General features: G+C 33.7%; 1 protein-coding gene across 1 annotated transcript in view; it reads left to right on the forward strand.

The window, feature by feature from the left end:
- Positions 1-12,309, forward strand: part of LOC142226223 (putative G-protein coupled receptor CG31760) — a 289,440-nt gene that overhangs the window by 213,007 nt on the left and 64,124 nt on the right. The window contains exon 6 of the mRNA XM_075296111.1: positions 6,317-6,686. Coding sequence (XP_075152226.1) covers positions 6,317-6,686 — 370 coding nt within the window. The remainder of the gene's footprint in view (positions 1-6,316; positions 6,687-12,309) is intronic.

Below are 12,309 nucleotides of genomic sequence, written 5' to 3' on the forward strand. Positions count from 1 at the left end.
AATTTTTGGTGGCTCAATAAAATTCTCGTATATCACGAAATTTCTCGCCACTCACGATAGTATTCTTCATTCATTTCATTTCATTTCATTTATTTATTTATAATCCAGAAGCCCCACCGGGCCTAAATGATTACAAGTACTACAAATGACACTAAACTAACTTAACTAAAGAAAAATCTTAAAAAAAATAATGTGAATATTATAACAACTTTTAACACGAATAAAGACAAAATGTTTTAATTGGTAAAATATTGCTTATTTCCAAAGACAAGGATGACCAAATGTGAGCCAAAAGAGTTCAATTATATCAAAGCTTAGATAGAATTGTTTCTTTGAATCCGCCACATGACAAAGAGAAATTTCGAAGCTCATATGGAACAAGCGAATTCCAAAGCTTTACAGCCCTTACCTGAAAAGATCGCTGCATGACCAGTGATCGGAACAGAGGCATAACAAGGGCAGAAGTTCTAACCGAATTGCAAAAAGCAAATTTAGAGCTCAAATACTGAGGACTATCGAACTTTATGGTTCTGTACAACAATTGGATAACTCTAAGATCGATAAATTTCTGGAAAGAGCAGCCAAGAAATTGTATCGTGTAAGGCGTAACATGTTGACGGTAATCCATATTGAATACGAAACGAACAATTCGATTAAAACAAACCTTTAATCTGTCCAAACTCCCTTGGGATGCACCGGACAATATTTCAAGCCCATACAAGATATGTGGTAATAATATCGTCATCCCTACTTTCCATCGGACATTGAAGGGTAACACAGAAGCAGTCGTATATATTCTCCGTAACAAAAAGGATATTCTAGCCATTAGCCTGTTGACATAACAATCAAACTTCAAATCAGCATCGATATAGAATCCCAAAATTTTCATTGAATGAACATTTACAATATCTAAATCACCTAGTGAAAAATACAAATTGCCGTGCCCGGAATAGTTAAAAGTTATTGATTTAGATTTTGTGGCATTTATCTGTATAAAATTAGAAGAACACCAGTTGTCTAGTCTAGAAAGCTCCTCATTCACCCTCCTTATAAAGTTTTCCACCATATCCGGAGAGAAAGCCGCAAAAACCATCAAATCATCTGCATATAAATGTGCTCCCATAAATGTTAATGAAGCAAATATGTCATTTATATATAATGAAAAAAACATTGGTCCTAAAATTGAGCCTTGGGGAACCCCTCTGTATATCATCCTCAATCTTGAGTTTGTCCCATTAACCTGAACATACTGAGTCCTTTCACAAATGAAACTTTTAATCAGTCGACATAAGCTCTTGGAAAATCCGAAATTCCGATATAGTTTATTGAGCAAAATCTCATGACTTATAGAATCAAATGCACGAGTAAGATCAAGACTAACAACAGCCACACATCTTCTCCTGTCTAACTCTTCTCGAATGGAATCGGTTACACTTAACATTAAAGTCGTTGTGCTGTGTCCTCTTCGAAAACCAGACTGGTATGGAGAAAGCAAGTTTCTCTCTCGTATATGAGCAGATATCTGATCGTTAATGATGATCTCTAACACCTTAGATAAAGCAGGGAGAATGCTGATAGGACGAAAAGCAGAGTATGAATTCGGAGAACTAACTTTCGGTACCGGGATTACCCTTGCACGTTTCCAAACTTCCGGAAAGCACGAAGTCGTCATTATAGTATTGTATATGTGGACCAAGTGGCTTGCAATCGACGGAAAAATCATTTTGACAAATTTAAGGTGAATGTCATCACAGCCAACAGCATTTGTTTTTATTCCACACATTGCGGCCCAAATTTCTGTAACGTCAGTGTTACGAAGCGTGTATCCATCATGCATTTCAGCAAATGCCGTCTCAAAGTCCATCGTGGGAGGACTAGATATCTGCGGCAACACAAAATGATCGTTACACCCATCTGGATCAATGTCATACCCCCCACGATTACCACCTGTATACCCAAGTTTGCGGAGTTCCATCCACATATCCCTAGCCGAACAACTAGTAAAAAAATTGCGGAAATGTCTAGCCCTTTCTCTACGGATGATCCTCTTAAGCCGATTTCGGTATCTGCAAAATGTTTTCCAGTTGGAATCGTTGCGACATTCAACGTAAGCCCTATAAGCAAAATCCCTCAGCTGTCTAGCTGAATTAATAGCAGCACAAAAATACCAATCAATACGACCTGTTAAAACTATTTTCCTTTTTGGAACATGTGTATCGAACACTCTAAGTAAAATCTCATTAAAACATGCAATCTGGATATCAGGGTCATTCGTATAATATATTTCCCCAAAATCCGAGGCATCTAAATCTAACAGACAACTATTCAAATCCATAGCAGAATAGTCCCGTATCTCTATCCTACGAAGTGATTCTGTTTTCTCTACAGTGCACGAAATATAAACAGCAGCATGGTGGGAATTCAGTGCTGGAAACATAAATTGGCCTTGCGAAGCTACCATATTCCAATCATTAACCAAATAATAGTCAATAAGGGAACATCTGTCCGTCCGAAAATTAAAATGTGTTGGCAAACAATAGTGTAGAATATGTAGACCATATTGCGAACAAAGATCTCTCAATTCTCCACCACCAGCGAAAAGATTAATATTGAAATCGCCAACCACAATTACAGAACTATACTTAGAACAAAGCTCACCTACGACGTCCCAACAGCTTCTAATTCCACCATAAGGAAGATATATCACTCCAACAAGCACTTTATGTTTAGAGTTAAAATTTATCTCAATAAAAATTCCCTCCGATACACAATCATTCTTGATCTCATAAACAACTTTCGAACGCAATGTCTCTCTAACATACATGCAAACGCCGCCTCCACGACCATCTAACCTATCCATTCTAAATAAACGGTATCCCGAAATATTTACCACTGAATTCGGCACGAACTCCTTCAACCATGATTCAGATATAGCAATGATATCGAAAACTTTTCCCGCAAATACAGCTCTTATCTCTTCTATTTTAGTTGAACTCGGTCCAGGCACAATACTTTGCGCATTAAAATGGATAACATTGAGATTGCAAGGGTCTAGTCCAAGACTATCTATAGCATCCTTGCCAATGATGGACGAGCCTATATTACTAGCTATTAAAACTAATTTTATTTTGAATAATCATTAACAAATTCATTCCTAATATTTAGAATTCAAATCTAATTTCGTGTAATAGCTATTCAAATATAATGTATATTACGATAAAAAAGATATATGGATTCTAATTTTAAAAATTATCCATTCATGACAATAGAAAGTATTTCAAAATTCCTTAATGCATTAATAATATTTTGTAATATTTAAAAATTGGATACTATATACGAATTATACACATTTTTTAATTAAAAAATCAGAACAAAAAGGATTTAGAAGATAAAGGAAATAATGCAAACAAGATATTACTACTTCTATGAATTATTTACTGATTCCGCACCCATTTCTTTTAAAATAGCTTCTAGTTCTCCAGCACGAACAATTTTGACAGAATCATCATTAAATACCAGCTTGACTTCAGGAATGTTCCTATTCATGAGTGAAAACTTTTTGATTTTATGTTTCTTCATTAAAGTACGACACATAAAGTTCATCTTGGTAGCAAGAGGAGTGAGATTGTCATTAATAAAAACACGGCTTTCAATGTCGTTATTAAGTATTTGACATAGTTTCAAACTTCGACTCGCCATATATTTCTTTAAAAGAGCATCACGTTTGTAAATATTATTGAATTTAACCATAACTTTCTTCTTGCGATTGACATAAGTGCAAATATTAATGTCGCAATGCTGCACCGGAATATCCAAGACTTCTCCAATTTTTATTATGGCATTATATAATGATTCCGAGGACAAATCGCTAGGAAAACCACTAACGATAATATCTCCTCTATTTATCTGCCTTCTTAGGCTATTGTTTTCCACCTCTAATTGATATATTTTTGATTTAACATAGACTTCTGTCTCTTTAGTTTTTGCTACACAGCGGACCATCTCTTCTTTAATATCTTTCAATTGGGGAACGACATCCTCTGACACAATTTTCGAGAGATTTTTAATACAAACTTCCAGTTCATTGATTTTGGAGCACAAGTTGGTAGCCTCAGAAGAACGAGTCTCACGCAATGGCAGGTTGTCCAAACAAGAGGTGCATTTGAAAAGAACTCCGCTTTTACTATTTTTCATGAGCTTTAACATTGCGTCTGTAAGCATGGAATTTGTAGAAGAAACACATGCTGTATGAAACTTGAGGTTGCAAGATCCACAATTAATTACATTTGCTCCTTGAGCTTTATTATTGCAAATGCCGCACTGAGCCATACCAAAAGAAGAAATTCCAGCGAGTGTAGAACAAAAATCAAAAATTTATTTTTGCTTTTCTTGTTAATGTCAATTGGTGAATACGAGGGAACAGTTACTTGCAGAGTCAAGAGCAAAGCACAATAACAACTACAAACTGATTAAATGCTTATGAGTTCAGTATAAGAGAGTGCAAATTCCGGGAGATAATGATGTTATTGTCTCTATAATCTTTGTTGTATATTATTCTCTTTATTCATACTGCAGTCAAAATCGCATTCAGTTTTCTTTTTGCACTTTATTTTATCATTCTCTCAAATCACTTATTTCGTCTTTTTGTTTTAGAGGGCATAATATTATGAAATGTATTGTGTCTTCTGGTATAGATATTAAAAAGTCTGCATTAATAAAATGTCTATATTTTTTTAAAAATAAAACAGAACTCAAACAATGTGTGTCACTACAGCAGTCATGATCATGTTTCGAATCCCTTTATCAAAACTGCCACACAATTTCGTCGAATTTACATTATTTTTGAACAGCTCAAAAAATACACGTCACTCTCGTGTCATTGCCACACAATTTCAATTACCATTCACGAAAATTCTTGTGATTCACGACAAATCTCATGACTCGCTGCAATTACTGATGAGTAACTAACATTCATAACTCACGACGGAACAATTAGCACAATTAATTTTTTTTGTCTCTGTTTTATCGTGAGTGTGAATTTTATCGTGAACGTGTACTTTATCATGAACACGAATTTTATCGTGAACGTGAATTTGCGGATCGTGATCGCGACCGTGATTTCGGAGAAATTGTTTATTGCCATTTTACTGGCGGACTAAAAAACCAAAACTAATCCACCAGTATGTTACCATGAAGACCGATACCTACGGCTTCCTCTCTTTTTACGATTCCTTCCGAATTCCTCCCCAGCACTGCAAATATGTCTTCCACATCATCGCCGCATTCCCCGTCACTGGGACATCCCAATCGAAGTTCAAAATTTGTTCAATATCATTGTTTTTCAAACCTTTTTTCTCTAGGTCTCATTTCCAAAAATATGTAATTTTACTACCATAATTGCCCACTTTAATAAAAACTTTCAATGCTTTTGTTGTAATTTTTGAAAAAAGCCACAAGTATAAACATCTTTTTCCAAATTCGCAAAAATTGTTTCTTGAGGCACGTGCGTACTAATGAAAAAAAATTGCTAATTGACAACCAAATTAGCTATTCTCTTTATTCAACACTTGTAGCTTTTGATACCGTTAGGTTAGGTTAGGTGGCAGCCCGATGTATCAGGCTCACTTAGACTATTCAGTCCATTGTGATACCACATTGGTGAACTTCTCTGTTATCAATGACAAGGGACCTCCTTTTTATAGCCGAGTACGAACGGCGTTCCACATTGCAATGAAACCACTTAGAGAAGTTTTGAAACCCCCAGAAAAGTCACCAGTATTACTGAGGTGGGATAATCCACCGTTGAAAAATTTTTGGTGTTCGGTCGAAACAGGAATCGAACCCACGACCTTGTGTATGCAAGGCGGGCATGCTAACCATTGCACCACGGTGGCTCCCGTGGTGCAATGGTTAGCATGCCCGTGCAATTCGATACCGTTACAGTTTTATGAACAAAAACAACGCTCATCGTGAGTCTCAAAACACAAAATGTTGCCCACAGGCAACTTTAGGGTCGAAAGGGTTAATTATTAGTTGAAAAAATAAGTAATGTGTTTCCAAATCATTTCATTTCCTATGACGACTAATTTACACAAAAAAATTACGAAATAACTCTCTTTATGTATTATACACGAAATTCAGACATTATTCGTCAAGGTTCCATAATTTATTCAGTATCTACTATTGGAAATCTATATTAGATTCACTCTTAATTAATATGCCCATTCACGCATTGCGTATTAATGATTTCTTCTTCTTGTTTTCTTCCTTTGCTTTAATTTTTTGTTATTTCTTTTGTGGTATTTTTCTTCTACAGGTTTGCCGATGAAAGCTCTTCACCAACATTACGCTCACCGAAATTTGCACCCAGCCCACCGAACATTTACTACAAAGGCTGGTGGACATATCCATACTTTTCATGTTCACTCAGCAAATGGATACTCTCGTATAGCATTGCCATACCACCGAGTGGAAGACATGGTCTCCGAGGTTTTGTCAGCATTGACATTGATGTTACCGGGTTGCGTGTCAATCAATGCGAAGCTCCAGTGGCTTATCGTTTCAATTATCAACAGATACAGACAAGGCGTCTGCATTTGGTCGATACGAGCTCTCAGTCTATGGAATTCATTAACGACATTCAGGCATTTCATAAGTCGCACAAATGTCATCGTGACACAATGGTGGTAAGTTTGTTTACCGGTTGTAGTTTTACAGAAACTACGACGCATTGGCTACTTTTCAGAAATGATCGAAGTGGAAAATTTAATTGATAATCATAACAATGGTATAATTTGGGAAATGGGTTATTTTTGTGGACATTGGGAGTATGTGTTAAGAGGTATAGAGGATGGAGGATGAAAAATGTTTACATTTTGGACATTCAGACGCCGTAGTTAAAAATTGTAATTGTAAAAAGGAATAATAAAAGGAACATTTTGTTGAAATATATATTTTAATTTTAATATATTAAAAAATGGATGAGCATCACATTTCCGGCATATGACATACCTTCCATTGTTCCTTAGTCCCTTGTGCTTGCATTGAAAGAATAATTCTAGCAGCCATTAAATTATCTGGGTTACAAAACACATTACATAGAATCAAGAGAGGCGTCGGATTTTGTTTGCTTTATATTGGGGCACCTATTGGGTGTCTGATCTGTAATGCAACAAAGTAAAGCGATTTATTTAGCTTTTTCAATTTTATCGCTCAAATCAAATTTTAGAATCAATTTAGATTTTTTTCGAATTGACTACCTTTGATACGAATTCTGGCATTCAAACGTTATCACACGATTATCGATATTTTGGTACTTTTTAATGGCAACCTTACTCTCCAAAATGCCCTAAGCGTCAACGGATTGAGATCCGCAGATTCTGGTGATCATTGTTCTCGTAGAAATGAAGCAAGGAACCTCATTTCAAGCGATTCTTGGTTGACGCGTGCTGAATACTGTTGGAATGTCCATGATCTGCTGCCGACATGTTTGTTGGTCCAAGGCTTCAATACTGTCTTTAGGGTATTTTCGCGATTATCATTTTTGTCAGTATTGGGGATATTTTTTCGTGAATGGGGACTTGGGGATTTGTGGGGAATTTCTATAAATTTGGGGATTTGTGTGGGGAGTTTTGTTTTCGAAATCGACTCAGTATTTATTATACTGAGTCAATTTCGAAAAAAAAATTAACATGAAATTTCTACAGAAACAGACACAGGGTTCTATTTTGAGAGCCCAAGCGATAATTTATAATTTTACTCAGCTTGGCTAAGATATTTTTCTACAGTTACAAACGCATTTCGTGAGGACTCGGACCTAAATGTTGCCCCTAATTAGTGTTCATCACTGATTTGGACAACATATCCCATAAATACAGAAATGGTTCACCTTCATATTGATCTACCACCCAATTTTATAACTTGAGTATTTTGAAGTAAATTTTGTTCATAAATACATGCTGACCGAACTCCCATTTTCATGTCTCGATCATTTGGAAGACGTCACCGGTCTCCGAAATATTGATTTTATTACAGCCTGCAAGCTGATTTGACAAACATTTTTTTCTGTTCTTTCAATTTTTAAATTATTACTGATTTTCTGTTTTTTTTTTATTTCCATAAAAAAAATTAAAAAAGTATTGGGGATTTTTGTGGCGGATTTAAATATAAGTTGAGAACATCATAAATTGTAGCCAGGAAAATACTGACAACACTGTCGATAATATTCGGCATTTATTTTGACCTCACGGTCGATGAATATGAGCTAGGAACGATGACAGATACTCCGCCAAGCAAAAATATATACACTGAAAAAACAGTGAACCCTTTTCCATTGCAAAATGAACTAAACTGTAGTAATATTGACCATGATTTAGCCCTTAAGATTTTTTTCAACTTGTCTAGTTTATAATTCTCTTAAATTGTAGTTCATCTATAACATTGTATTTTAGTTCATTTTTACAACACCATAAGATTTATATACCCCTACCAAGTTAAAAAGTCAGTATTATTTTGGTTTACTTGCTTATTTTTAGGGAGACCTGATAATAAAAATTGGTTATCAGTCTCTTTAAAATCTCGACGACTAAACTATTTTTAAATCAACCATTCCACAGTACAGAGAAATTAAATAATTAAAGGAACAACAAACCGTTTTACTATTATGAAAATGTTCATACATTAAAATTAAACTTTCTTTAAGCAAAAGTACTTTATTATAAAAACTTATGATGAAAGCTCTTAATTCAATGTTTTTTGTGAATAAAAATTATGACCACGTGGAACAGAGAGTAGTTCATTTGAACTCGCTGTTTGGACATTTTGGCTTATCCTTTTTTTATTCATCGTAGGTAAATTTTGCACATATCTTGCTGGAAAAAAAAAATAGAAGCAATAATGGAAATTGTTAAAAATTAACACCATGTAATAAAATATAATTTTTTAATTCTTTATTTTAGCTTGTAACTTACTATATGTGGGGGCATTTTATCAAATGGTGTAAGGAATTCAACTTTTATTTGGAAAACGTATCTCATAAAATTTTACCTGAAACAATTAGAGAAATAATGAAGTATTCTATATAAACTCATAAAACTGTGTTGTTATCGATGTGAACGATATAATAAAATAAATATTCTGGTTGAAAGAAAGCCAAAGTTTTAATATAAAACTTACCAATTCTCTATTAAATTGTACGCTGAGGGGAAATATAAAAAGTTGCCCAAATTTATTTGGGCTACTCTGAAATTAAATATATTTTTGTACATTAAATAAAATTATTAAATAGGTTTCTAAAAAAATCTAATGACAAAAACAATATTATGCATAAAAAAACAAATATTCTGGTTAAAAGAAAGTTAAAGAATCCTTACCAATTCACTATTAAATTACAAGCAAAGGAGTACTAAAATTTTTTTCAAATTTTTAAGGGGTTATTCTGAAATTAAATATTTGTTTTTTACATTAAAAATATTACATTGGTTTCCAAAAAAATTGATTAAATAAATACTAAAATAAGGTATTAAAAACCTGTAATTTTGATGATAAAAAGGTCACAAAAACGTAAATATTCTAGTTGAAAGAAAGCCAATTTTTAAAAGAAAACTTACCATTTCTCTATTTTTTAAATTTGTTTGAATCCATCTGGAGTTGCTCTGAAATTAAATATTGCTTTTACAACAAAGAAAAACATTAAACTGGTTTCCAAAAAAAATTAATTAACAAATAATAATATACATAAAAAATATTCTTTTTAAAAGAAAGCCATATTAAAAAAATACTTACCAATTGATAATTGTTGATAAAAACGAGCTCGAGGTCTGGATGATTAATTTTTATTTATTCAATATTTCGTCTTTTCATTGAAAGACTTCATCGGGAAATTTTTTGAAAAGAACAAAAATAATACACCAACTTTAGAGTAAATAGCTAACAACGGTGTCTGTTGCATTACTAATTTATGACTTACCAATTTATGAATAAACTATACGCTGAGATATAACAAAATTTTTCCAAATTCATCTGGAATTGAATATTAATTTTTTACATAGAATAATAAAAATTTCAATACACTTTCAATATCAACATATTTTCCTAAATATTCTTAATAACTTTTTTCTAAACTACCGATAAAATATTAATAACTTTCATTTAAAAGGTTTAATAAACAAACACCAATATATGTCTCAAAAATCCAAAATATTCCATGCCTTTATATTCCCCTGTTGCATACCTACTTAAAAGATGCAACAGCCCACGCCAACGCCAACTATACAACTGAAGCACGCCAAACAAAACCAAGCAAAGCCAAAACATTCCTACAACAACAAAAACACATGTGTCTTTATTGAAAACAACACCTCATCCAGCCAAATAAACCATCCGCACACACACACAAACCACTAAATGAACAAAAATAAAAACAACCCCACGGTCATGTATACACAACAAAACTCAAGTAACATCATCTTTACATTAATCACATTCCACTATGCCGATAAAGATCTCTGTACTATGCATTAGTTCATCGCATCTGCTGACAATTTACTCTAAGAATAATATTCGTAAAGGCACACCAGTTTATGAACGATGAAACGTTTAACTTAAAATTTGCAAAATTTTCATGAAATGTTATCTACCATTTTTGACGAAAATGTCTATAAATTTAATTACATGTGAACTAAAAATATTTCATTGGGTAATTTTTTACCAACAATTATTAACTATAGGAATTGTCAGTAAGAAATTGCTATCCACTTTCAAGTTCATTTTTCGTAAAAAAATATTTTCTCATACAAAAAAATCTTATAGTAAATTGCACTTATTATTTGGAAAATACTTTACATTTCACAAGTAGTTTTATAGCATGACAAACGAATTTTTAACTACCAGTTAAGAAATTTTTTAAGGAAATTTCCATCGTATTTTGTAGGCCATGAACTAAACGATTGCTACTTAGAATTTGTAAAATTTCCTTTCGAGTAGTTAATTTTCGTTGAAGATACGAAAAATGAACTAAAATTCTGGAAAATTCTTGTAATAAATTATTGTAAAAATCTTCTTAAATTTACGAGACACTTTTTTTTCTGTGTACCAACATGTAAATCGGGAGACTTAACACATGAGGGATATACCAAAACATGAACCGATGTACACCATATTCGCTATTTACGGACCTAATATGCGTCTAAATATTGAATATTAGTCAAATCGGATAAAAATTGGGGTGTCTAGAAGCCCAAGAAGTAAAATCGAGAGATCGGTCTATATAAGGGAAATACCAGAACATCGACCGATACACACCATCTTCGGTACACTTATGTTGGGACCTGATATACCTCTAGATTTCCAATTTGTTTGTTCACTTTGCAATGGCTTCTCATTTGAGAAAAGCGAATTCGATAACTGTCCCCTTTCATGCTAGCGAAGCAACTCCTTGGCTCTGCCCAGTCTAACTTTTTGGTGTATCGATGAGCTCTTCCACTTTTTGGAACTTCAATAACTTTATTCCTAGGTCATTTTTCAATATGGCTTGCATCCGTTCTGGCGAATTGTTCAGCTCACCAGCAAGTTTTTTACCATTGCGGTGTGGATTTCAGTCAAATCTGACCTTCAGTTTTCTGAGCATTCGTCGTGTTTTTACCGTTTCAAATTCACATTTAAATGTTGGAGGGTTCTAACTATAGCCACGTGTGGTCTTCCAGCCAAATGTAAAAAATAAAATCCTAATTTCTCTGTATTGAAATTCCTAAAGGTTTGATTCTCCCAACTGTCGATGTAGTGTGAATGGTAAAGTATATAACGTGCATGATAACAAAATGTGGCTCTACGAAATAACACCCCAAGGAGAAAATAAAAGAATCCCTAATAAATGGGGCGTATTTTTCATAATGAAAAACAAACCCATTTCAAATATGAAATAAAGCCTCCAAAATGTGCGATTTTATTCCTTGCAACTAGCAAACTGTACACAGTTTCATATATTCTCCTTTGGGATATTATCGATACTCAACTTCACTCCAAAATATATAATATAAGGGTATACAGTGGCGATACGCCACTGAGTGCAATTTTGTAGTTGCAAGGAAAACATCGCGGGAATTTTCTTGTTTTAGCTAACCAAACCTCTGCAACGAATACACAAGCGAATACTTCAAGCACACGCCACATAATTCGAGTATTATCTTCATTGTCCATTTCTCAAACGAGTGAATTATAAACCTTGCACATTGTGAAGCAAAACAAATAGAACCCAGTAAAGCAAGCACCAAACAATGTTTTGAAGTATTCGAATGTAATCGGAATTCCAAA

The sequence above is a fragment of the Haematobia irritans genome, chromosome 2 (assembly GCF_050003625.1).
Source record: "Haematobia irritans isolate KBUSLIRL chromosome 2, ASM5000362v1, whole genome shotgun sequence".
Lineage (NCBI taxonomy): Eukaryota > Metazoa > Arthropoda > Insecta > Diptera > Muscidae > Haematobia > Haematobia irritans.